At 44.9% G+C, this 27,700-nt stretch overlaps 1 protein-coding gene across 3 annotated transcripts; it reads right to left on the bottom strand.

The window, feature by feature from the left end:
• Positions 1-842: 842 nt before the first annotated feature.
• LOC146180837 (caspase-3-like) lies at positions 843-21,521 on the bottom strand. Of its 3 annotated transcripts, none has more exons than XM_084576169.1 (7): positions 21,408-21,519; positions 15,185-15,227; positions 12,981-13,095; positions 10,827-10,974; positions 10,519-10,697; positions 9,344-9,461; positions 843-1,367 (listed from the first exon to the last, which is right to left on the bottom strand). In XM_084576169.1, the coding sequence occupies exons 1-7, from the start codon at positions 21,442-21,444 to the stop codon at positions 1,123-1,125; spliced, it is 885 nt and encodes a 294-aa protein (XP_084432295.1). In that variant the 5' UTR covers positions 21,445-21,519; the 3' UTR covers positions 843-1,122. The 3 variants fall into 3 exon arrangements, with proteins under 3 accessions (XP_084432295.1, XP_084432296.1, XP_084432297.1); XM_084576170.1 differs by lacking the exon at positions 21,408-21,519 and adding an exon at positions 19,725-21,381; XM_084576171.1 differs by lacking the exon at positions 843-1,367 and adding an exon at positions 1,374-4,111 and having other exon boundaries at positions 21,408-21,521.
• Between the last annotated feature and the right edge of the window lie 6,179 nt (positions 21,522-27,700).

Here is a 27,700-nt window from a genome sequence, read left to right as displayed (position 1 = left end):
TCCGCTCAGTCCCAGATTCAAATCAAATCAACTTTATTCAACATTTTTGTCCTGAGGAACAGAAAAGAAATGAGAATAATATGTGGTGTAAGGTGGGAAACTCACTACACAGTTGGCAGTACGGATTTACTGTGTCGAGAAAGATTTTGGCATACGTCCAGCGGTGTGGTCGCGACCGTGTTTGAAGCCGCGACGTGGTAGCTTGTTCTCGGCTGGGCGAAGCGTGCGGAGGAGGCAAGCTCGCTTTGAGCTCCTTGCAATAAGTGGTAATGGCCTGATACGTATCCAGTGACTCACCCCGTCGGGCACCCGCGTCCCTAGCGTTTCGCCTGTATGGAAAAGCGGGCGCCGAGGCCGGGATTCAATCTCGCATCGTTGGGAACAGTAGTAGACCGCTGTAACCACTGCTCCACCCCGGCGGGGGACCTGAATGGGATTGTATCGGCAGCGACATCCGGAAGCCCTGAGTTCGGATCCCAGAGCCAACGTGTGGCTGTTTTTAATTGACTAAGCAAACATTTTTGGGAACAAATAGTTAAAGGTTGCCATTTAACTATAATAAACATCAGTAATATATATTCCCCTGATAACTTTTTTGGGGACGTTGATTGTTGGCTGTCTGCGTATGAGCATAAATAGTAGATTGTTAATCGTTTTTCTCTCACTCTTGCCTAGCGACTGTAATGTTTACCGACACTGGGAGCAGTGGGTAAATAGATATGCATAGATGCTCACTGACTCGTATTCGACTTGGTTACAGGTGTAAAATCGTCTCTTTGCATACGAGTGAGAAAGTGGATAGTATTTTACGGACAGAGGTCGAAATAAACACAAGTCAATAATTACGAATTTGTTTTGCATTTATTCAGCATAAATTCCTAAACCAAAATCAAAACACGTGTGATACGCGTGCAAAAACGTTAATCATGAGGAGGCCTTTCTGGCGCTATGTCTACTGAACACGCGAAAGATTTGCACAATCAAGACATGGAAAGCAAATAATACCGAACTTCTCCCAAGATTACAAGCCAGGATATCAAAATTTTAACGTTCTGGTAAACGAGTCATCAAACCCGTAGCGGGCAAATAAAAACCCTTTGTGAACCATAAATCTGTAAGAGTTCAGCTGCGCCTTGAAAAATAGACGAGGTGTCTTAGCGTCGACGTGAAGGAAGGCATCTGCTTGACTGTGATTTCTTCGCAGTCCGATGTCGCCGGGATCTCATCGTCAAGCTCGAGGGCAACCTTCTGGCACACCAACGTCAGCATGTGAAGGAGGTCGACAGTGTGCGCGTATTGTTGAAGGACAGTGCAGAGCGTCTGAACGAAAACGGAGCCATATTTTGGGTAGCGCCATGAGATGAAGCCTGCGTTGATTAGGAGAAATGAATATTATTTCTTGAACCTTGCTCCCGTTGTGTGTCAGCAGCAAACGTGTATAAGGTGTTGATTTCTCTCATATAGGCGAGTTGAAGCGCGCCATGGACGTTTACTCAAGGAACCATCGTATTCATTGCAGTCCCATATATTTCTGCAGTGCTTAAAACATTGCATGCAAGAAAAATATTGGATCAAATTGTCTCGTGCTCTCCCGATATAGGCCGTGACATTTCTTATAAATGGCTACATTACAACTCTCCTGTTCTTCTGATACCAGCCATGCTGTTTTACAAACCGTAGACGACAGACGAAGTTGTCCGCCGATATTGTAAGTACCACGTTAAAAACTGGCTATGGCTTGTTACAAAATAAATATTCTGCAATGATTATTCGAATCAAAACAGGGTTCTATATTTCTGTATTTTAAAACGCACATAGAAACTATTTCACAATATTTGTGACAACAATATTTGCGGATAATGACATTCAGACGCATTCACGGCGTCACTGTAGCTGCCGAGCTTCGGTTCTGCCGTTTGTTAAATTTGTGCAGCTGGTATTCACATGCTTCCTTAATATATTACACAATGTTTCCTGAGAAAAGCGCGCATGTTGTCCATACACCGCGCCACGTAGAAATAATTTTAAAACCTGCTGTGATTTATGTGTGCTTTTGCATACTGGTGGCCAGCGAAACTTGTATTACAATTTTTAAATCTAGAAGACAACCCGTACTAAAATACATAATGGCTGCAATTTGGCTCTCCTGTGGTCTATATACCCCAATGGCGTACGATTGATAAATGAGTTGAAGTTTGAACAACGCGCGTACCTCGCACGCAATACATGAGATCAGCAATCAGTCAGTTGATGGCGACTTAATTTAGCGTCATACTTAGCTCAAGCTACAGAGTGAGTTATGTTTACGGTATTCGTGAAATACGCCTATATATGCAATACGCGTATTCATGCGATACGCGCACGAACAAGAGATGCATCGGATAAGTGATGTCATAAAAGTCCGGACTGTGCAGTATGTAACAATTATATTCCTGCGTTCTTTGATGAGGTAGTTCCTCCCTTCGCTACCGACGGGGATGTAGTAAATCTTATTTTCTGCGTATAACATTGTGCTCTCGCGGAATATTTACTGATGTGTCCTTGTATATGTTTTTGTTTTGCTAAGTTCTTGACTTGTAAGCATGGTATTTATTTAATAAATAATGTGAGGTAGTTATAGTATAATTTTGATCATTGTCGTTCGTTCTGGTTTTGTTCTTGAGTGATGTTGCAGCACGTTTAGATTCAGTGCCTTGTATAGCACTTCGATTTATTTCTAGATAGCCTAGATTGCCAAAGGACGGGCCACATAGTCACGCACTCAGCCTGCCTGCTAAACTTTTTGCGAAAGAGGGTGGAATGAATGGATCGACGATAATTCTTTTCTTTTAGTGTTTGACATCCCGGTTTATCAAAAGACCTGCATTTGAATTAATATTTTAGTCATTCTTTTCGACCTGTTGTTATCTCTGAGCAGTTTTTTATTCCCCCATGAACCAGCACGTCATAGCGCACGGCCGCACATATTAAGCGAGCGTTCGGAGCTGTTTTGGGGAAAGAGGTGGCTGAGCTGCATGCTTTTGGCTGCAAAGCAGTTGCAGCAAGATTTTATATAATAAAAATAAATAAAAAAGGCAGAAAAAGGTTTGTGTGAGCCACAGCCTCAAGCGCGATATCCGCGGCTGGCAGAGTGAGCGAGTTGACAGTAAGAGGAAATAAAAGCGAGGAGTGATAGAGAGGAACTGCAAGGTCAAGGTCAGCTAAAATTATTAATAACAAAATCTCTATACGAGCGTGACACTCGCCCGCGAGTTTATCGTACGTATCGTCATTGCGAGTAGGCCTCAAGACCACGGACCTTATCTATATTAATGATCTTCCTTCCTCAGTTACTTCCAAAATAAGACTTTTCGCTGATGACTGTGTTTTGTACAGAGAAGTTAATAACCAAGATGATGCATGCGCTCTTCAAAATGATCTGAACATAATTGGAACTTGGTGTAATACCTGGCTTATGAAACTAAATGTTAACAAATGTAAATTAATGAGAATTACGCGCACGACTAATCACAACATTCCGTGCTCATATTCTCTTGATGACACCCCACTGACCAAAGTTGACAAGTATAAGTATCTTGGTGTTCAAATAACTGATGATCTGTCCTGGAAGGCTCACATTGAATATATTACTAACGATGCCAACCGCATGCTCGGCTTCATTCGTCGCAACTTTTCCCTTGCCCCTATGCCTGTGAAACTACTGCTCTACAAAACACTCGTCCGCTCAAAAATTGAGTACGCTACTACAGTGTGGGACCCATACACTAACTCTCTCATTGTGTTGCTCGAGTCCATCCAAAATCGCTCTGCAAGGTTCATAATGTCTAATTACTCCCGCCATGCCAGTGTTACAGAAATGAAAAAAACGCTTAATCTTCCGGATCTTGCCATTCGGCGCCGCATTTCGCGCCTCTGCACATTTCATAAAATATATTACGGCAACGAAAACCTAAAGCAGTCCCTGTTTACTCCTCCGGCGCACATATCGTCCCGCAGAGATCACCACCTAAAGGTGCACATCCCACAGTGCAGGACTGTCCAATATCGTAATTCCCCAGAACTGCCTCGGACTGGAATCACCTGCCCTCCACCGTCGTCGTCATCAAGGATTCTGAAAAATTCAAGGATACTGTTAATGCTTATGAATTGTAACTGTTTATTTGTTTGTTTCTTTTTATTCTTATTTTTTCCCCCACTCCTCTCTGTAAGGCCTGACCGGCCTTGAGAGTAATAAAATGAAATGAAAATGAAAAGGCCCCCCGCCGGGTATGCATGGCCTCTGCCGGAACAATCCCGTCTCTTCCTCCATCTTTCTTCCCGCTCTCCTTGCGGAGAATAGTTCTAGCTTCCACCGTGCTAGGCGCGATTTTATCTTTGTGAGTTTACATACTGACCTTCCGGGACCTGTTTTCACTCTCGCCCAACTGCGCGCCGCTCCGTGCGCATTCACTGTTCTGCGACTATGTTGTCTATGCTTTTTTTCATTGCAACGGGGTGGAGTTGGGGGACTCATGGTCAGCATGGCGCTTGCAGCGTGGTGTGTGTTTGTTGTCTGTTTGCCAATCTATCTCTAATCCCCTTGCGTAGACGCGTTTCCTCCGCCCTCACGCTGTTGGGAAACAGGACGGGGCGTCGGGGCCCATGCCTCTGCGTCTGCTGCTGATCCGCGGTCGGGCTAGTTTCTCGCTGTCTACGGGAACTCGTGCTATGGTCTTTCCAGTTGTGATGTATGGATGCAAGAGTTGGACTGTGAAAAAGGCTGACCGCCGAAGAATTGACGCGTTTGAATTGTGGTGCTGGCGAAGACTCTTGAGAGTTCCTTGGACTGCCAGAAGATCAAATCAGTCGATATTGTCGACCATAAACCCTGACTGCTCATTGAAGGGTCAAATTCTAAAGTTAAAGCTCAGCTACTTTGGTCATCTGATGAGAAGAGAGGAGTCGCTGGAGAAAGATTTGATGTTGGGAAAGGTTGAGGGTCGCCGGAGAAGGGGTAGGCAGCGAACGCGATGGTTAGATGGCATCCTCGAGGCACTGCAGATGAAGTTTTGTGATGTTAGGAAGATAGTGAGAGACCGGAAAGCGTGGCGTGACATGGTCCATAGGGTCACGAAGAGTCGGACACGACTGAACGACTGAACTGAACTGACGGGACTATAGAGAAAGGAAAATTCACTTTCCCGCCGATTCGCCGAGGTCTTCCTTCGCTACTCGAACAGTTGGGTTTTAGATAGAAATAAGAGGTGCGTGTCGTGTCTCAGGCCAACCACTCCTTCTGTAATTAGAAAGTTAGTTTTTTTTTTTGTGTGTGTAACGAGCGCGTCCCAGTGTCGTCAGTGCATCTTCCAGCAAGATTCACGGTTGCACGAATCAACTCAGGATATATGAACCTGTTCCTAGTCTGCGGAAGCAAAAGCCACATTTGACACGTCTTGAGTCGTGACAGCTCCAGCGCACTCGGAAACCGGGCTTGCAATGCAATATTTGTGAGTAAAACTTTCCTTTCGTCCTCTTATTTTGCCAATCGTTAGGACAGTATGCCACAAGGCTTCTTTCAGAATGAATAGAGAATGACACAAAATGCTAGGAAAACGTTTTAATAGCAGCGTTTTTGCTAAAATTCTAGCTTGACGTCATGCACAAAGCAGCGCTGACTGTGTGGTAAGAATTTATTTTCTCGTCTTTAGCAATATTGGTTCTCCAGACTTTGACCACTTTCATTATGCCGCCTGCCAACTGTTGCACACGTTAGTGATTTACCGTTCGGTCACGAGAGCAGTAACAAGCATTTCCTCTTCCAATGCACTAAGTCCGCAGCGTCTCGATAACAGAGAATGTTCAAATTTCGGCAGAACCGGCATCGATGCGGTAAAAACTTTCAAACCTGTGGGAACCTCGTCGTTCTACCCACTAGAGGTGCTGCAACCACTTGAAAAACGTAGCTGCGGTTTAGCTCTTGTTAATCCTAGTTGAATTGCGAAAGCAACTGCGGAAGCTTCTTTTGCGTGCTACATTATTTTCCTATCAAGCTCTATCAGTGTAATGTGTTACATTATTGGGGACACTTAAGCTCATCCTTTAAGGGTAAGCTACCATCCCCCGTATAAAGCCACGTTTCGAACAAGCCGCTTAAACGTGCTTGCATGTCGTAAGGTAACGAGAATGCAAACAGTTCTGGCAGGCTGAATTGATACCAGACTCCCATATGAAACGAGCGTCCCGAGTTGGCAGCTCCTGCCCGTGGCATAGGGGCAACATGAATTCAAATGTCAGGGCAGGTTGGTTGGCTGGTTGGTTGGTTCACACTTGCTCTGTGGACACCTGAACCGCGCCGTAAGGGAAGGGATGAGGGTGGGAGTTAAAGTGGAAAGAGAGTAAGGGGAGCCGTAGGGCTACGGAGTAATTTCGACCACCTGGGGATCTTTAACGTGCGCTGACATCGCACAGCACACGGACGCCTCTTCGTTTCGCCTCCATCGAAACGCAGCCGCCGAGGTCGGGTTGGAACTCGGGTGCTCCGGCACAGTAGTCGGGCGTCTTACCACTGCACCACCCCGGCGGGGCAAGCTGATTTGTTTATATAGGAGACCGTAGCTACGTCTCTTCATGGCGTAGCTGCGGCCATCCGAGGTCTCGCTTCGGCTGTCGTAGTAATGCTTTCGCAATAAAACTTTTTTTTTTTTTGTTTTTGCGACGTAGCGGTAGAAATGGGGGGGGGGGGGGGGGGCGTGTTCACTTGCATGTGAAAAGCCTTAGGGAAGTGTTTAATGCTTTCACGTTGTTCCTTTTTGCATTCCAACTTTTTGACGCACAAATTCCTTAAGGTGCGCAATTTTCGGTTCCGCATAATTCTGCGGATGTTTTCTTATTGTCTTTTCTCAGTTAGTGTCTTATTACACAGCATGTGGAGGGACGTAGATATACTGTTTACTTTAATTTATGCTATAGAAATCAATACTACTCTGAAATTCGTGCGCTCAGCGTGTGTAGAAACGAATGCCAACGTATTTGCATAAAATAATAAAAATTGTTCAAAGAAGCTAAAAATGCTATGTCTATATGTGATAAAAGAGCGTCATAATTTAGACACACTTAGTTCGGGCATTACGTTATGAATATGATAACTTGGGCGTGTCACACGGCTCACTGAGATTGGAAATCAGAGTATTAGGCGCAAGACAAAAGCATATTGGCTATAACTGCCATAAGTTTGAATTCCAAAAATACCAATAAATGTTTACTTTTTATAGCATTTCAAACGTTTTGCTACAATCTCTTCTCCTGTCCACTGATTGGTCACAACAGTGCAATCATTTTACGTAAGGAGTGATTAATGTGGCCTTGATGTAATTATTTCTGCAGTTAGTTACCTGAGCATTTATGGCTGGATTTAAGTTATCTGTGAAAGAGCAGATACCCTTGAAAAAGAGCGGAAGTTTTCAATTAATTTGGGTTCATCTCTTGACAATGCTCTGTAGCCGATTTCCTTGCACCTGCCAGCCCCCTACATGTTACCTCGACATCATTAAATAACAGCATACCCAACTAGCAGAACATTCTGCGTTATTGATGGTGACCGCAACGCCACTGTAATAGCTCAGCGCTGTTTCTCATAAGGAAGTTTCTGTCATGTTTAAAAATTTATATTTTACTACAGTACGATGCTTGCAGTGCGGGATTATGCGCCATGGCCCGTATACGCATGCCGTTCATTTTTTGCTTTTTATGCTTGTTGAATTAAACACTCAACCTGATTTCTACTTGGTGCAGTAAGGCCTACGATTTGATTTTGTTTTTACAGATGCATGCGTGAAAGCAGAAATGGCTGATTTTGATTCCAAGAATTTCAACCGCAAACGGGGTTACATCGAGAGGGCAGCAGAAGAAAGCAGTTCGCTAATGAACTAAGGTATTTTATAACAGTTGTAGGAAACATTAGGCGCTAATAAAGGACTCGTTCTGGACTTGACTGCCCTAAACTGATCAATACATTCTTCCACGGCAGTTAAGGCTGCCGCGACTGGAATACTAAAGTGCAGGGTCATCCACTCCTAGCTATAACGCGGTCACTACTTTCAAATCAATATTGCGTGCGACGAGGCGCATATCGAGGCAAAGCGATGAAACTAGAAAGGAACCCGGAAGTGGGGCTTAGCATGGTCTGCCATTAAGCTTTATTGCGCGGCCGGGTCAGACGCAATGGCGCTTTGAAAGCAGTGATCAAGTTATAGCTAGACGTGGACGAGCCTGTACATGTCTTTAACATCAATAAATATACAAAAAATGGCCCCCACTTACCAGGGAATATATACTGAAATAAGACATTTGTCCTATTTTAAAACACGCTCTATCGTCTTGTTGTAGTCACATTAGGTCTGTACGCGCCTTTGATGATGTATCTTTGTAGGTGACTTATCATTCAATATTTGCTCCTTATACTCTGTAAAGCAGTGGATTAGCGAAGAGCTTCGTTTAAGTGGCACAGCTACTTGAATATTGTTTGAAAAGAAAGAAATTGAGTTTGTTCGTTTCGCATGTTGTGGGTCAGTTGAGTTTCTGCAGATGTACCAGGGATGAAAACTCTTAATGGGCTTATCCTCAACAGCCAAACTGTAAACAGCTTTGGACGTAGGACTTTTCGCCGTTTCCATGAGTATGAAAATTTCGTTATTGCATCCCTGCACCTGACCTTCTGCCGAACCCGTGCTGTATTCCATTTCCAGGTCCCTGAATTTCTTTTCTTTCCAAACGATGACATCACCTGTCGTTGCTGAAACCAGATTGACCTGATTTAATGTTGTTAAACGGATACCGATGTTGCCCCTTTAGATGCGGTAATATGCAAGTATGTTTTGTGAGTTTGAAGCCACACTCGATGACAAATTGTCTCATTTCACGCAGATGAGGCTTATAAATCTACTTTTAGACTTAAACATTTTATTCAAAGTTGTTTTTGTTTTGAAGCACTTGTTGGCAAAAAAGCGAGATTGAGTTTGATGATTGAACAGTGCACAAAGAACTGCTTTCACTACCAGAGATAGAAAATAAAGATAGAAAATACCATGTATGAGAAATACCCCAGGTCCGGAAGAAAGTTACCCAATTCCAGTCATTATAGTGATCTTGCGCCGGGCTTCACGCAGGGGATTTTCCTTTGCAGCCGTGTTTCCTTTAACGTTTGCATTGTTTCATCTTGCGAAGGGCTTCACGCGGCTTTTTGTTTCTGTATCTCTGACACAAGACCTAGATGACAGTTTATGCAATTGCGCTCCCAGGCACATTCTGTAAACACTGTATAATGCATTGCTGATTAAAAGCGAGGTCTCACCACCGTTCAACTCACCTGGCACAGTAGAAAACGCGAGCAGAAAGTCCGCATGTGTGGGTATGCGGAGGCCTTCACCACTTGAATCAGCCTTGTCAAGCGGAACACCTTTCTGATAATTTCTTCCACGGCAGGCCTGAGAAAAGGGAGAATTTAAGACCAAGCCCCCTTTTAAACAGACGTAGCATTATTCTTTATTATCCAATTCCGTGAAACGTAAAAAACACATTTAGGTTCAGCTGTCTCGCGTACTTGGCCTTCTTAGCACCTTGTTACCTATTGCATGCTCCCTAAAGAGCAGACACTGCCTTCTGTTACTTATCCGCCCTCTGAAGCTGTTTCGTTGCTGCCTGCTTTTCTGGGGATTGAAGTTTCCGTTTTCTCATCCCTGGTACAACGGTTGCTGAGAGCACTTCTCGTTTGGACACTCCAGACTACCTCAGTTGCCACCCTACTCGACTTGTAGACTTGACTCACGTTGGACTAAATTGTGAAACCTTGCGTGATTATACATGACGAAGTTTGGTGAACTGATTTTAAGTTTGCTCGAGGAAAGTTAATAACGCGATAGCAGTTTTATACTCTCTTTAGCGTGATATTTTGCGTCTCTTTTTGTTGAAAATATAGAGGATGGTAAGGCAATTACCATTTAGTCATGTATTTCTTGTTTTCATCTCTGCATAAATAAGCGTGTAGTATATGTTCTCATTCCCACTTCCAGTGGGGCTCTCTAAATAATTGAAGAACCGTGAAGCGGCTCAAGCCTATATGCCAAAGGTGCAGAACAGCACGCCAGGGGGAACTATGCACCCAGTCCATTCGGTGGGTAGCTGGTGGCAGTAGAGTGTTTTAATAGCGTACCTCCTACATATGAAGCGAATGGCCTATACGATAGTAAAAAAGCATAATTAAAGAAGTATTTTCTCTGGTTGACTAGATTCGTTGAGTATAATAAGGTTTCTCTATTTCCCACCATTATGCTCATACCTGAAAGCAAATTTTGAAAGAATGCGAGTATGTAGACTGCGAAGTCACTCATATGCTTTAGGTGGAAACTGTTCTGGCAAAGTATGGCCATAGTGTGACAGGCTCAAAGCCGGTGCACGCTATAACCAACTATGTTCTCACGCACGCGGCATCCTGGAGCGTTAGCAAAATAGTCCTTTTCTCTTAGTAGCGCTGTTTTCTCTCACCTGAATAAAGAATAGCTTTGGCTTGCCGAGAAGACTTTGGCATTCGTCCCCAAGAAAAGGTTTCATAACGTCATCAATAGAAATCCTCCTTCCGTCAGACCCGTAAAGGTGCCCGTCCATGCCGTGTGTCAAGAGGCAGCACACGAAACTGTCATGCTCCGTGTAATCGTCTTTACCAACTGCGATAAAACATAGCCGCACATTGAGATAATGTAACGCCCTTTGCAAGGGTAGGGACAACGTCTGCTCCCCAGCATAAAGCTTCAAATTCTTTGTAACAAAAGAAAAGGCGGAGGCGGTATACTCACGCTTTTTGAGCTCGTCGGTAATCTTCTTGCCAGGGAGATCCTTGTTGATGCTGACATCGAACCCCAAAGCTGTGAAACATTCTGCTAGACTCCTCTCGTCCTCATCTGCGCCCTCCCGCTCAGGTATATTGGTGTGCGCTTGAAACACCTGAAGGAAGATGTTACGATAACGATGATGAACACGCGTTTGAAAGCCCCTTTTACGGCACATGGTACGTAGAAGCATTCCTCTTTTTCAATTTAAGTGCGCTTTTCGCCTTATTGAAAAACAATGAATAACCACGATTCGCATATTATATATCCATATTTCACGGCTAGACCAGCGCAAGAAATCTGCCGCTACAGCTGTTTTTATAACATACCTATTTTTTCAGTGCAATAGAGGTGTGACTTGTAAGGTCATAACCTAATCCATCATGAGGCTTCCCGATCCCCGTTATAAATAAACTAAAGGCGGTGGGATACAAGAATGCGGGTCTTCTAGCTAAGGTAATTGAGCAGGCACTGTTCCTCACATCATACAGAGAAAGACAATCGGAGAAGTAACGAGAAACCACAATTGGCTACGATTGGTGTAAAAGAAATGTCCTTAAGTTCTGGGTCTGCACTGTACTGTAGCCGATGCTCTGAGCTCAGAGAGTCCTTTTAAGGCTGCAGTTTCATGGGAGAATTAGCGCCTCTTTCTACCCAGCCATCCTCTCGATCATCTCTTGGTATTTGTTGCACAGTAAGAACACTGCACAGTAAGGCTGCACAATAAGAACACTGTTCATTTTGCCGGAAGGCTACAAGTAGAGTCAGGTGTTACAGTGTAAAATGGCGCAGTGCTCCCAGGCCGAAGACGAAGAGCGCCTAGATGTTGCAGATGGACAAGATTCGAAAGCGCATGGTAAATTGATGAAGCTACCCTATATAAAGAACAAGCTGCATTTCATGCTTGCATATAGGATACAAAAAACAAAAAATATTGACCAATGCATCCCTGCTGCTACAAATCACGAGCCCGGTTACGTGTGCGCACACAAATCACTCTTCAAAAGCAATTTGATGTTAATTAGTAGCGCAAAATTGAAATTTTGTCTCCAGCACGGCAGTTACGAAGATAACGTGCTATCATTGGAATGCTGGCTCGTTTGGGAGCTGCAATGGCGGGGCAAATCTTGAGGCGGTAAAGTATAGATGGAGTACGAAATGGATCGCACCAAACTCCGCAGCGAGAGTTACCATCGCTCAGCACATCAGTGTTCGGGCTCCTGCACCAAGCTCAGCGCAACAGTGAAATTTTATGCTCTACATCAATGATTAAGTAAAACAAAATGACTGAATGTGCTGGCGTAATGCACACCGCACAAAAGGAAAAGAGTCTTGCCTGCCTACATCAGCGTCTTTATCCGGATATAAGCCTTCTTACAGCGACATTGGTTGTCGTAAAGGTTCTTTTTAGAGAGGTCATACAATTTTATCCTAACGTTGACGGAGCGGGCATTTGAAGAAATATAGAGAAAACAAGCAATACCTTATTGTTCTTCAGCTTCTAAGTGTTCGGATGTGTATTTTCAGGCACATTGGAAAAAGAAGACAATGTGAGTTGAGCGCCACTTATCGTCAGCCACTGAAAACGTACCGAGTGCATCATCTCGCACCCGATAACTACCGCTTCGTGGCTCTGGCGGCAGTCGGAGCATGCTTTCCTTCATTTGTGCTATGTCTGTGGCGGCCTGGACGTATAGCGCACGAGAATTGACTGTCGTTGTATAATCATTGCAAATGTTGTGGAAGGTTCGCCCGTAGTTTAACTACTGGAAGCATTTCAAGGGCGCGATCCGGCCACTGATGGGAAAAAGCGAGCAGATATCCAAGTGTTCTATCGTGTTTCAGCTGAAGCGTGGAGGCTAATGAAAAGGGTTCTACCTACGTTGAGGACAACGCTGAGATTTATGAAGTGGAAAATGCTATGTATGACTTAAGAGATGGGACATGTGCAGAGTGGTCAGAGAAATAACACGGGGTAATGATCTCCTGTGAACGCCCAGAAGAAATGTCTAAATACTGCATAAGCTCGGTAAAATGACGGGTTTCGTTAGGTTTCAAAGAGTTGACTCCGTCTGTAATACACAGTACTAGGTGCGAAGTTTTCTAACATGTAGTTCTTACCTTGTTGTTGAAGATGACGCACCTTCCTCGTCGGATTGGCGCGTTGTTGTACAGCTTCGGTGTGATTGAAGTTTGCTGGGAAGACTGACGGCCCAAATTCGCCTGGACCACCTGTCTGCGTCCGAATCAAGCAGATGTCGAACGTTGGACTGGCAGAGATCTTGAGGTTACCGTGCAGCTCAAATGACATGTATGGAAGATGCGTGTGTATGCCTCGGTTACGAAACGTTAGCAAAGTCACCGACGATAGCTGTGTCCGTCACTGAGATCAAATAAAGAGAAGATATATATTGCCAGGATCTTTTAAATTCCTCGGCAACATTCTAAATATAGCGCCATGAGCAAGGTACGCCAACTACCTGCACATTATTTAAATTAGTGCTTGTCTAGCTGTAAAATGTTTTTTTTTTTCAATGGGCTGTAAAAGGCAGCTTTATCTTCTTCCCTAGTTTTTATTGCGTCTACCCATAAGAAAAGGCACCGCTTGCCACAGCTAAATGCGTGAAGGCCTCCATCCTTCCTCCACCCCCCTCCCCTCCCTAATATGCGAAAAACTGGACAAAAATATCAATTTATTTATCTCATACTTTCTGCCAGCATATGAGAAGTCCTTAGGCATGAGTAGGACTTATAGTTAAAAGCGGAGAATGAAGTGAAAAAAAAAAAATATTGAAAACTTTCTTAACGTGATTTCAAGAATTTATGAGTGCTTGCTTTCTGATCAAGTTTTATTTTTGTTCAGAAACCCACTGCAGTGTGCCTCGAAGAAAGACAAGAGGACTAGTGTCATCGCCTGCCTTCAGATTCTTAAAAAAAATGACGTTCTTAGTGGCTCAGGATGTTAGGGTCGTCGTCATGAAGGCCTGCGAACAGTCTCGATTACTTGGAATTCTTTACCGCACACTAATATGCAACCATATACAGGGACTCTTGGGTCTCGCCTGTGCATCGAAACATTGCTGCTGCTACCGCAATTGAATCCCGGGGCTCCCGGCTTAGAAGTGGGGCTCCTGTGTCTCTGCCTGTTAAGAGGTCGTCTTTCAAACGTTCGGGCTGCGGTGAAGTGGGCTGAATGCAGGTGGCACAAATACGCTGAGCTCAACGCAACAGTGAAATCTGATGCTCAGCCACAAGTATTGAGTAAAACAAAATGACTTAACATGCTTGCGCGCAATGCACACCGCACAAAAAACAAAGACGCTTGCCTACGTCCGTGCCTTTACCCTAGTACAGGCATTCTTGCAGGGCATTAGTTGTCGTGGAGGTTCTTTTTAGAGAGGCCATACAAATATTTTATGCTAACGTAGATGCGGCGGTCATTTCAAGAGATTTAGAGAAAACAAGCAAGACCCCTATTTTTTCAGCATCGAAGTTTTGGCGCGTGCACTTTCAGGCCCCATCAAAAAAGCAGCCAAAGTGAGTTGCGCGCCAGTTATTGTCAGTCGCCGTAAACGTACTGTGTGCATTATCTTGAACCCGATAACTGTATCCTCGTAGCGCTGGCGGCAATTGAAGATATGCTTCTCTTTATGTGTGCCAAGTCTGTGGTGGCCTGGACATATAGCGCACGAGATCGGACTATCGTGGTATATCGTTGATAATTTGGAAGGTTCGCCCGTAATTTAACTACTGGAAACATTTCCTGTGTTTGACCCTGCCACTGGTGAGAAAACGTGAGCAATATCTATGTGTTGTATCGTGTTTCAGCTGAAGCGCGAATTCTAACAAAAAGGATTCTACCTAAGTTGACGACAACGCAGAGAGCTATGGAGTGGAAAATGGTGAGGTTAACTTAAGAGAGATGATGCGTGAAAAGTTGGTCAGAGGAATAACACGGTAATGATATTCCTGTGAAAATCAAGAAGAAATGGGCGTAGGCAGGACATGTAGTGCAAAGAGACAATAACTGATGGTCGCTAAGGGTAAAAAATTGTATTCCAAAGAAGGAGATAGTAGCAGAGGTTATTAGCAGCACAAATTAAAACAAAAAAATTCCGAAACCTGAAATTCGCTACCACCAGCTGTAAAAAGCTTACAAAGTGTATTGAAGGTAATATATAAAAACACTTTGTTAATGCAGGCTATTTCAACGCATTTTGGCTACTTTAATCAAGTAACGAGTCGCGTAGAGGGAGCAGCGAGGTGATCATGCATTACGGTGAAGGGTATTTTGGTTGCGGAGAAACAGATTGGGTCCAACTTACCCAGTACGAAATGGTATGGTATCCATCTCAAGATTCCGGGCTTCTGCACCAGGAAAGATGTCGAAAAAACGAAAAGAGAAAGGCCGTCATCCGAGCTCCTTTTATGCCGCTGTTAAAATGCTCTTCGTTTTATAAACTACACATGCATGGTGCAGTAAACTGAATCGTGTGAGACACTAGTTTTTTATTTATGGTAACATTCCGAAGGGAAACGTAACATTGTCACTTGTGCACTGAAATCAGGAAGCTTTGGAAATAACTTTCTAACGAGGCAGCATTATGAAAGGCCCCGTATGCGAGAAATCTCGACTTTGGTGCTGAGAGCTAACAATCGCGGGTAAAATGCTGGAAGGCCGTGGCTAGTAGCTGACACACACCGGGCAATGATTGATGGTAGGTTTGTTCAAAGTCGCCCGAACGAAGTGAGATGGCCAACTTGGAGGAAGCTGCCAACTCGGACTTCTCAATTAAGATGGGAGAGCGGGGGTTATCGAAACATCCACTACCATTGAACTCCGAGTCAGACATGCAATGATGACATGGCTGCTAAATTGGGGCTTGGTTGGTCTCGCACATAATGTGGTAATTATGGCTGTATGCTAAAGGGCATGTGGGATATAAAGGAAACCAGTGTTAATGGTTAGTGAATAAGCAAATGGTAAAGTGCGTGTGTGCGAATGAGGATCTGCAAAGGGATCCGTGGATGGAAGCCAGTCATAATCTTATAGACGGAGCTTAAGTGTGTCAGTAGAACTCGCGTGCGGTCTAGTTGGTTAGATCAATCTGGTGACTTCTGGCGCTGCATTGTCCATCGCATTGCATACAGTGATTGCAACAAGACGTCCACACCAATGATGCATCATCATCGCATCATTGGTGTGGACGTCTTGTTGTAAACTTTTGTGTATGCGTGCATGTGATGGATTATGCAGTGCCAAAAGTGAACATATTCTTAAGTGTATCATCCATTTTTTTTCTAGTCCTGACATACTGTCCTGATATGTATAGTCCTGAGATACTGTCCTCTAGTCCTGATATGTAGTCCTGATATAGTGTGGATTAATTTTGTATCTTCCAATGAATAGCAGGGAGGCGAAAAAAGTTATTAATTAGTCGCACAATTTTCTTCGGCTCTCTGCTATGCATTCTAAGACACCTTATTAATCGGCAGTATATCAGGACTACATATTAGAGCAATATTGTTAAGGCTTATTTACAGAGTGATTCTGCACCTTAGCCTGGTGCGCTAACAGATGGCGAGCTTCCTCTTCTTCAATCTCTATCCTGGAGAGACTCTTTTTGCACTTCCTTCTCCTCTTCTGTGCGCATGCCAGACATTTCCCCATTCGCAGACGAAGCCCCTGGGCTGTCAGAGTCCCGAGCGAGAGTGGCAGCGCTTCATTCTTGCGACATGAACTACTTGTGTTTTCCGAGAGGGGCGACCTTGAAAACATTGGCGTGACACGACGTAATTCAACTCATTGATGCGTTTGAGCAGAATAAATGGGCCTGTGTAGTGCGACAACACCTTCTGGGACAAACCACGCTTGCGGAGAGGTGTCCAGAGCCACACTAAGTCGCCAGGAATGTAGGAGACATCCTGATGCCGACGATCGTAGCGCTGCTTAGAGCGGTCCTGCGAGGCCAGAGTGCGTAATTGGGCGACCCGACGAGCCTCTTCAACGCGGCAGAGGGTGCTCGAAACAGAAGGCTCGCTGTCGAGAGAGAACGGCAAGATGGTATCGAGAGAACGGTGAGGCGGACGGGCGTAGAGGAGGAAAAAATGGACTATAAGAAGTTGTCTCACGCTTCGAGGTGTTATAGGCGTAAGTAATGAATGGAAGCACGTCATCCCAGGTCTTATGCTGCGAGTCAACATACATCGCAAGCATGTTCGTCAATGTCCTGTTTGTACGTTCAACGAGGCCATTTGTTTGGGGATGGTACGGCGTAGAGTGACGCAACTGGCAAGTACAATGACGAAGAAGCTGTTCCACAACATCTGCCGTAAACTGGTGGCCTCGGTCACTGATAATTATACGAGGAGGCCCATGACGGAGGACGACAGCGTGAAGAAGAAAGAGACGTCAGCGGCGGTGGCGGAAGAGATGGCGGCAGTTTCACAGTAACGCGTGAGATGATCAACCCACACGATGACCCAGCGATTGCCTTTGGACGAGCAGGGAAACGGGCCTATGAGGTCAACACCCACATGCGCATATGGTGTGGTCGGTGGTGTCACCGGATGTAAGTGGCCCGGCGGAGAAGTGGTGGGGAGCTTGAATCACTGGCACTGCACGCAGGAGTTCACGTAACGCTGAGTCGTTCGACGCATATTTGGCCAGTAGAAGCGTTCCTTAATGCGGGTAAGAGTCCTGGCAAACCCCAAGTGCCCAGCTGTGACGTCATCGTGCCTAGAGTGTAGAACAGAGTAGAGGCTAGCCGGAACGACTAGCAGAAAGCGTGCACCGCCAGACAAGTAATTGTTTCGATACAGCAAACCATCGCGAATGCAGAAAGGATTCGCAGATGCCGGATCACGAGCTTTTTCAAAAAAATGATACCAAGTCTTGATCTTTTCGTTGTTCTCGGTGGAAAGTGGCAAGATCCGAAAATTGTACGGAAACGGCGGCAAGATAGTCGTCAAAGTTGTCATCGCAGAGGGTAGTTGCGAGAGGCAGCCGCGAGAGGCAGTCAGCGTTAGTGTGTTAGCGGCCACTTTTGTACGACACTGTAAAGTTGAACTCCTGAAGGCGTAATGCCCCGCGGGCCAACCGACCGCAGGGGTCGCGTAGATTCACCAGCCAGCAAAGCGAATGATGATCGGTGAAGACTGTAAAGGCACGTCCATAAAGGTACGAGCGAAACCGCTGTGCGCCAAGAACGACGGCAAGGCACTCTTTCTCAGTCACGATATAGTTGCGTTCAAGGGTGCGACTTGCGTAAGCGACAACGTGTTGGTTTCCGTCATGCCGTTGTATGAGCACAGAACCCACGCCAATGCCACTTGCGTCAGTGTGGAGTTCAGTAGGAGCTGTCGAGCTGAAATGACGCAGTATGGGCCGTTAGGTAAGAAGAAACTTGAGCTGGCGAAACGCAGAATCACATTCAGGAGTTCATTTGGAAGGAATATCTTTCTGCAAGAGGGATGTGAAGGGGTAGGCTACGCTAGCAAACTTAGGAATGAAGCGTCGAAAGTAAGAGCAAAGTCCCAGGAAGCTCCTGAGTTATTTCACAGACTTGGGCTCTTTTTGACGCAGCTGACAGCTTCAATCTTCTGTGCGCATGCCTGACAATATAATATTTCTTTCACTGATTGAGAAAGCGGACGAATGTGTTGTACGCGCTCGCAAAACTGTAATAAAGCAAGTCAACATGCCGGTGAAGACGTTACGCTAAATCCAAATGAAAGGCGTCTTGGGATAATGAAGTAAACAACAAACTATGCCTGGTCAAGTTTATCATTAAAGAACGAAAGCCAACCAGTCCTCAAGAGCGGTTTTTGAAGAAATCCAATATCGTCTCCAAATTGGACATATACATCTCACACACAACTTCACGATTCTCAGACAACCACATTTTAATGTCACACATGAAATTGGGGAAATTCAAGAAAATAATTTTACGTCTCTCTATAATGAATACATCTCATTTCATCCAAGTCTTTTGCTTGAAGACATGGTATCGCCGAAATAGCTTTTGGGTTCCATTTTTAAAAGTAAAACTTCTAAACCAACCATGACTTAACTATAGAAAAGGACCTGTTGTAATTAGAGTTCGGCTCATGATGGCCTCAAGTGCCTATGCGGAACTAACTATGCGGAACAAGTGCCTGGAACTAACAAAACCCAAGCAAACGTTTGGTCGCCTTGCGCTTGAATGAAGTCATGCTCTCGCTACATGCACTGTAAGCGTTTTCACAAATGGTTAGATAGCTAGCAACAGTGTAGTGTTTAAACTTTACTGAGGATGCATTTTGTAGTGTTCGTCAAGAACATTTGTGGGAATGCTCTTTCGTCTCTTTTCAATGCCATTACGTTTGATCGATCCTAGGAAAATGGCTGTGTGTGATGATTATACTTAATTTTTCTGTCGCTGGCAACCTCTTTTTATGCAGAACACTAAGCCCACTAACCTCCTTTGTGCTGGCAGTACACGTGTACCATCGCAAAGGGGAGAACAGTATTCCAAAGCCATACATTATAATACCTGTTACGTCTTCCATACTTCCATACTTCGCTACTTCTTAGTACATTCTACTCTGCGCTGTCCTGGTCGACACAACATCGACGTCGAGAGGACCAGTTAAGAATCACGTGATTGAAGAAAGCTTCATTGCGCTGATTTATCGACATAGCGGCTGTGCGCGTGAACAAAATGAACACAAATAAAAAGAGCATAACGAGCAGACCCAATAAATGGTGTATTTAAGGTACCGTATTTGCTCTGTTTGCTCCGTATATGTCCGTCTGCGCCCTCAAAACTCGTGGGTTCACCGATACGCGATTCGCGCCTGCTGAAAGCATCAAAGTTCACTTACAGCGCATTCAGAAGGCGAAGATAAAGGGATGCTGCGGCGGGAAGCACTGCATTCCGGTCTCTTTCGAGGCTTGCATATAAGCCAAGCTCTTTCGGCCACCATCGAAACACGGAGATAACTGAGACACCCCTTTTCAAGGGTGCCGCGCAAAGAACACTTGAAAACACCGATACGGAGATGAGCACTTTGCTCGCCGCGTCGTTCCAGCCTTGAGTGTGTGCTTGACGTGAAACAGAAACTTCCATTTCGCGAGCCACACGAAGAGCCACGGCTTTAGAATTGCTGTGCCCGTTGCTCCCTCTTTTCGAAACAAAACGAAGGAACTTCCGTGTCACGTATTCTAAAGCGTCTTTTTCCTTTTTGAGCAGCAATTCGGATCTGTTCGTAAATGGTATTTCGCCGTTTACGAGATTACTGTGGCGCCACCGGAGGTAATATGTGACATACCCTCCGCCGATCATCTTATTTGACTATCGCGTACACAGTGTTTTCGTTCGTCGAACCATAACAAATTTCTATTTTTTTTTTCACTACTCAAAGTGGGGTCGACTAAGAAAGGATATTGAGAGAGAGTAATTAGTTAACGTAGAAAAATGTGAAAGAGTTTCGTCCTGTATATCCATGTCACAAAAACAGCCTACAACTGCGATAGCATGCTTCACATTGGAGACGTGTTGATTCATAACATTTTGCCTTTAGGAGCTCGAAAGCGCCAATTACGCGGCGTCAAAGGCAAACAAAGTATTTCAATATTTGCACTTGTCCATAATCTTGGACGTTAACAGTGACCATTAGGATATAGAAGCTGTTGGCGATATAAAAACGCTTGTTTAGGTTTGAATATAATGATCTGACAGTGAATATTTATTGTACGCTTTCAGTCTTGCGTTTTTCAGTTTGTTTCAGTTTACCTTTTGGGAAAAAAAATGTGTGGAACGCCTTCTCTGCTATTTTACGTCGTAATTAGAAATTGCATGGCACGCTGGCGTTTTGTAGGGCTTGCTGCTGCAGGTCGCAGAGAAACAAAGAAAAATACTAATGAATGCAGCAACTTATAGGCCTGGTATTATAAACTTAAGTCGCTTTAGCGGTGACTTTAGACAACGCTCTTCAATAAGGCACGCAGGTAGAAACGTGCTCGAAATGAACACATGAACCGCATAAATAAAAAAAAAAGGCTGTGCAAAACATATTGGTCATTTCGTGAAACAAAATCAAAAGATTGGAGTTTTTGTCATTTCGTGCCTGGCCACCTTTTGAGACGTCACGAAAAAGCCGTGATTCTATCCTGTGCTTGGGCACAGTTTTCCGTAGCACAAATAGAGCTTACTGAATGAGTCACCTATGGCAGGTGCGTGTCTTGTCGGTGTAGAGAACGATCGAATAGCTATTTAGAGTGATAGTTCTATTTCCACAGCAATTAAGCACCAAGCCAGATCAATAAGTTGCGGGCATTGTAAAGTAAATGCGTACTCGGCAGCAGTGAGGACGCAACAACAAATCTTCCATGTACGAAGTGCATGCTCAGTTAATAGACGCTACCGGTCCCCCTTCTTCATCGCTACCTCCTGCGCTCCTTCTGCCCCGCATCGCAGTGGAAATAACAAGCGAATTGCCAGTCCTCTAGATAATTATTGATGGTAATAAGTACGGATGGATAGCATATAGACCATTTTTTCTGACCTGTCTGGCTTGAACCGTCTACATGCGAGTCGCCCATCTGTTCCCGGTGCTCAGAAGGCCTCACTCCAGCAAAGAACACTGCCTCTCAATGACTCAAATCCACGTCAGAACAAGCGTTGGTGCGAGTATGCCCCCTATCTGCTGCTTGCGTTATCAAGGCGGACGTGCGGCGCTAAGAGAAGTTGCGAGCCTCTTTCCTTGTTTCTTTTGGAGTATCAAGTTGCCGTCGATAGCGTCATGCCGCTTATCCAGCGTCGTTCGTTTCTTTCCTTCCTGAACAATTTCATAATTGCCACTTTTCCTGTCACATTGTTTGAAGTTGTCGGTGATTCACGGCGGACATATGACGGAAATGAATAATTGGCGGAAGTTTTCTTTCAGGCTTCGTGACTGATACGAAGACCGAGATATCCTTTTTTGCAGTCTGTAGTCTAAGCGGGGACAAGGACACTTCAAGCCACATGCAGCGGCAGTCGTTCGTTAGAAGCAACTGAGAAGTTCCTCCAAGAGAAAAAGGAATAAATTCGCGTGGCTGTCAATTTCTGCGTTATGTAATCTTTAAGTCTGTCTTTGAATGTAAGTTTATGCTTGCGAACTAGAGCTAAAGATCACGTTTCTGACTCATGACTCTTGGCCCAGCGTCGCAGGTATTCAAATTATTATGTAATGAATCATTGGTAATGACGAACGTTAACGCTGAATAAAATTCCTGGCAGAGTATCACTCCATTGTTCTTAGTAACATGCCTGAAAGCAGAAACGTATCTAGGTAAATAAATTTGTAACTCTTGGACAGTGTGGGATTTATATCAAGGCGCCCAATATAGTGTTTAGACCGTGACAGAAAATTACAAGCATCCCTGCACTAGCAAGCATCCCGCAATATGCGATTTTTTAATGCTGTGATTGGGAGTGCAGCGGTGGCGTAGCGGTAGAACATCCGCCTCGCATGCAAGAGGACCGGGGTTCAAATCCCGGTGCCGCGCAATTCTCCACCGGATTAAAAAAAAAAAAAAAATCCGCGTGTTGATGGAATTGCATAAACAGGTTTGGGGTGCGACCTGATGCCGGTGAACACCTCCGGCAACGCACTCCCTCACCAGAACAGGAGTTGGCCACCCTGGTGCAGTAATTGGCCACAACCTCCTATGATAAGCTCCATAAAACCCCGGCCCTCAGTCACCAGCGGCTGCGGAACAACTGACCACGGCGGCGGTCAGACCTGTGACGCAGCAGGGGGTGCTAAGAAAGCCTGGCTCCGCTGGACAGGCCGCCAATGGAAACTGACCCTGGCAACGTTTAATGCTAGAACCCTAGCTAGTGAAGCTAGCTTAGCAGTGCTGTTAGAGGAACTAGAGGGCATGAAATGGGATGTCATAGGGCTTAGTGAGGTTAGGAGGCCGAATGAGGCATATACTGTACTGAAGGATGGGCATGTACTGTGTTATCGAGGCTTACCAGAGAGGCGACAACTAGGAGTAGGTTTCCTTGTCAATAAGTATATAGCGGGTAATATAGATGAATTCTATAGTATTAATGAGAGGGTCGCAGGCATCGTAATTAGGCTTAATAAGCGGTATAAACTGAAGGTTGTACAGGCCTATGCACCTACACGTAGTTATGATGACCTGGCAGTTGAAGGCTTCTATGAAGATGTAGAATCGGCAATGCGAAAAGTAAAGACGCAGTATACTGTACTAATGGGCGATTTCAATGCCAAGGTAGGGAAAAAACAGGCAGGAGACAAGGCAGTAGGTGACTATGGCATTGGTTCTAGGAATAGCATGGGAGAGTTACTAGTTGAGTTTGCAGAGCGCAATAACTTGCGAATCATGAATACCTTCTTCAGCAAACGGAAGAACCGGAAATGGACATGGAAAAGTCCTAACGGAGACACTAAAAATGAAATCGACTTCATAATGTGTTCAACCCCCGCCATTATACAAGATGTAGAGGTAATCGGGAAAGTGCGATGCAGTGACCACAGGATGGTGAGGTCCCGAATTAGCCTAAATCTGAAGAAGGAACGCTACAGATTAGTAAGAAAGAAACCCATTAACGAATTAGCGGTGAGGGGGAGGGCAGAAGAGTTCAGGATCTCGCTACAGAATAGGTTTTCAGCCCTAACTGAGGATGGCGACGTTACCCTAGAGGCAAGGAACAATAATTTCAGGGATATCATTACTGAGTGCGCGGTAGAAGTAGGCGGTAGGATAGTTAGAGAGGATACCGGCAAGCTGTCTAAGGAGACGAAAGATTTGATCAAGAAACGCCAGAGTATGAAAGCTTCCAATCCAACAGACCAGATCGAATTGGCCGAGATATCAAAGCTAATCAATAAGCGCAAGGTGGCCGATATAAGGAAGTATAACATGGAGAAAATTGAGCATGCTGTAAAGAACGGGGGAAGCCTTAAAGCGGTAAAGAAGAAATTGGGCATAGGGAAAAACCAGATGCATGCAATAAGGGACAAGGCGGGCAACGTCATCACTAATATGGAAAAGATAGTCAAAGTAGCCGAGGAGTTCTATACAGATCTCTACAGTAGCCAAAGCAGTCAGGACCGTAATGAGATTGGCGGTAGGGAAAAACAGTCAGACGTTCCACCAGTGACGAAGGACGAGGTCAAGAAAGCACTAGAAACTATGAAGAGGGGGAAATCAGCTGGAGAGGATCAGATAACTACAGATTTGCTGAAGGACGGGGGGGATATCGTGCTAGAAAAACTGGCGACCCTATATACGCAGTGCCTGGTGTCATCGACGGTACCGGAACCATGGAAGAATGCAAACATTATCCTCATTCACAAGAAAGGGGACTCTAAGGACCTTAAAAATTACAGACCAATCAGCTTACTGTCTGTTACGTATAAGGTATTTACTAAGGTAATCGCTAATAGAATCAGGACAACCTTAGATTGCAATCAAGCAAAGGATCAAGCAGGGTTTCGGAAACGGTACTATACTATCGATCATATCCATACCATCAATCAGGTGATAGAAAAATGCTCGGAATATAACCAGCCCTTATACATAGCATTCATTGATTACGAAAAAGCATTTGACTCAGTTGAAACCTCGGCGGTGGTGCAGGCATTGCGAAATCAGGGGGTAGACGAGCCGTACGTGAAAGTGCTGGAAGATATATATAGTGGCTGCACAGCTACCATAGTTCTGCATAAAGAAAGTAACAAAATTCCCATAAAGAAAGGTGTTAGGCAAGGAGACACAATCTCCCCAGTACTATTCACAGCTTGTTTAGAGGAAGTATTCAGAGACTTGGAATGGGAGCAGTTAGGGATAAGGGTGGACGGAGAATACCTCAGTAATCTGCGATTTGCTGATGACATTGCCTTGCTAAGCAACTCGGGGGATGAACTGCAAATAATGATTGATGACCTAGACAGGAAAAGTAGAAAGGTAGGCTTGAAAATCAATATGCAGAAGACTAAGGTAATGTTCAACAGCCTCGGGAAGGAACAGCAGTTTACATTAGGTAGCGAAATACTGGAAGTAGTAGGCGAATATGTCTACTTAGGACAGGTAGTAACCGCAGATCCGGACCACGAAAAGGAAATAACAAGAAGAATACGATTGGGATGGACCGCATTTGGCAAGCACTCGCAGATTATGACTAGCAGCTTACCAGTATCACTCAAGAGGAAAGTATACAACAGTTGCATCTTGCCTGTACTCACCTATGGGGCTGAAATGTGGAGGCTAAGCAAGAGAGTTCTACTTAAGTTGAGGACAACCCAGAGGGCTATGGAACGAAAAATGGTAGGGGTAACATTAAGAGATAGAAAGCGTGCAGAGTGGGTCAGAGAAATAACTCAAGTTACCGACATTCTAGTAGAAATTAAGAAGAAATGGACTTGGGCAGGACATGTAGTGCGAAGAGAGGATAACCGATGGTCGCTGAGGGTAACAAACTGAATTCCAAGGGAAGGAAAGCGTAGCAGGGGGCGGCAGAAAGTTAGGTGGGCGGATGAGATTAAGAAGTTCGCAGGGGTCAAGTGGATGCAGCTAGCACAGAACCGGGTTAAGTGGAGAAATATGGGAGAGGCCTTTGCCCTGCAGTGGGTATAATCAGGCTGGTGATGATGATGATGATGATTGGGAGTAGGCTACACTACTATTCCTATTTGTAAATTGTACACCATGCAGGCTGCCGAAAGCTGCTTTATTCCCCACTGATGAATATACACCGCCCTTGCCCCCTTCAATGTCTAACTATAATCCCAGTTGAAAGTAAAGGAGAAATACTGCTTCACTAACGGAGTCCCCTGTATTTCATTTCTATAGAGTAGTTTAGAGCGCGGGGTGTCTACATCTCGCTAGGCTTTCCTTGCTCTTACTTTGGCTTTCATGAGGCATTGATGACTTAGTCACCAGGGTTGGCGAAATTTCTATGCTCCCTTTTCCTCGTGTTGTTACAGGTTCGATAATTAAGCTGCAGATGCGGCTGCCAAACGACGTTCGAGCTATTTCTCTAAAGGTGAGATTAGTGTTCCAGCACAAAGAATAGGAATGGCTCCAAGTGCATCAACTATTATGCGCGGCACATATTTGCTGTCAATTGGCTTGGTTACACGTGTCCCTCACTGGTGGCATGATATTGTTCCCTAAATTTTAGCTCACGAATGGGGCGTTCTTTCTTTGTGCTCATTGTCGCTTCCGTTTTAAGTTTTGTTTCATGACCCTACTAAATTAGCTTTTTTTCCCATTATTGGGCGATGAGCTGTCGCTAATTACTTATTTGGGAGAATGAAGAAAATGTATACTATCTTGCACATTTTTGCAATGCCGGGCTCCAATTGATCGTGTAGGCTTCAGTAATGCTCATAATGAGTGATCGACTATTAGAGCAAGATGGGGGGGGGGGGGAGGCGGAAAATAATGATTATTTTTATTGGCACATACCCAATTGAAGCCGTGACGCCCCAGATGTTTCAAGAATGCTTCGTACAGCTCCCATTAAAGGACTTTGAAATCAGACCAAGGCCAAACCATGCACGCTCCCCAAGACTTATGATGTATATACCCTATGAGTGATTGTATAAAGCACAACACGCGAACGCCTTCGCATTTCGCGTTTGTATGGAGGTGAAACGCAAATGCACCCGCGTGTTGTGGACCGGAAGGTGCTGAGAAAAGCCCCCTCTGCCATGTATTAGGGTTAGAGTCATTATTCGTATTTGCTAGAGAACAAGAACTAATTGTCTCACTCATGTGGCAGCGACGCGATGCGACCACCGTCTTGTTCCGAGTCATGGTTGCCTGCATAGGCGCGTTATGTCAGGGCCATTCGCCTCTAACTACAACACAGTGAATGTTTCAAAGAACTATTACGTCCGACGCAGGCGCATATCGAAGCAAAGTGAGAAAGGCACGCAGGGACTCGGAGGGGGTGCTCAGTCTGCCCCTTTGCTTTATTTCATAGCCGGGTCAGATGCAATGATGCTTTTAAAAACAGTGACCGTTTTATCGTTTCATAGCTAGAAGTGGACGACCCTGTAACTTCTTCTAGAAACTCTTTGACACTAGACTGGCATGTTTAGTCGCATAATTTTACATAAGCATGATATGGCAGCATGAGTGCTCGAAAAATATTGTATTATGTGCTCAGTAAATGCTGCTAACGTTTTATTTGCCAGCATAGCAAGGCCGAGTCGAGAGGACATTGTCGAGGGTTTTTGAAGTTACCCAGGTTTGATGTCAAGATAGGATATACTAATGCCCAGAAAATGCTCTCTCGACGCTGACTTGCGCAGATGGTACAGAGAAAGCTACTGTAGCTAGGGAATACAGTTCTGGGCGTCGAAACCTCTCCTCATCCCAAAATTCAAAACACTCGAGTCTTTTCTTATCTGGGCCCCTTTTCAAATGCGTAGAGCAAGCTCTGTACTTCTCCAATTCGAGATAACTGCCGCTGGCCCTAAGTCCTTGCAGGCAGTCTTCTCTTTCCACGAGAAACGCTTCAAGCTCGTCCTCAGCTTGTGAGCTCAATTTTAGGGGATATTATGCTGCCGCCTGTAGCGGTACTTGATCGCCGCCAGCGATCCTACGAAGCTGCTTCCACGTGGGGACCAAGTGTTGTTTTGCTCGGCACCTTTCCTCGCTGGTCAACGTAATGCGACATCGAGAGTCTCACGCTGCAGTTCACAGATTGCCGAATTACTGCTATTCACACTTTTTTTATTTTTTTTTGTCCTTAGGGCCTATTCACTGGCTCCTTCCGGTCCCGTTCACCTCTTCCCCCTCCTTGCGTTTCGAGGTTTTTGTCCCGACCTTT

This window comes from Amblyomma maculatum, chromosome 8, assembly GCF_055883805.1.
Source record: "Amblyomma maculatum isolate TAMU_Amacu chromosome 8, ASM5588380v1, whole genome shotgun sequence".
NCBI lineage: Eukaryota > Metazoa > Arthropoda > Arachnida > Ixodida > Ixodidae > Amblyomma > Amblyomma maculatum.
Note: the sequence above shows the minus strand (reverse complement) of the source record. Positions and strands in the feature narration are given on the sequence as shown.

Excerpts from the sequence above, each read along its gene's own strand:
- LOC146180837 (XM_084576169.1), bottom strand. The coding sequence starts at position 21,444 with ATGGGCGACTCGCATGTAGACGGTTCAAGCCAGACAG. Across the intron at positions 10,975-12,980 it reads GCGTCATCTTCAACAACAAG|GTGTTTCAAGCGCACACCAA; the intron begins GTAAGAACTACA and ends ATCTTCCTTCAG. Across the intron at positions 1,368-9,343 it reads CGCGTTTTCTACTGTGCCAG|GCTTCATCTCATGGCGCTAC; the intron begins GTGAGTTGAACG and ends TAATCAACGCAG.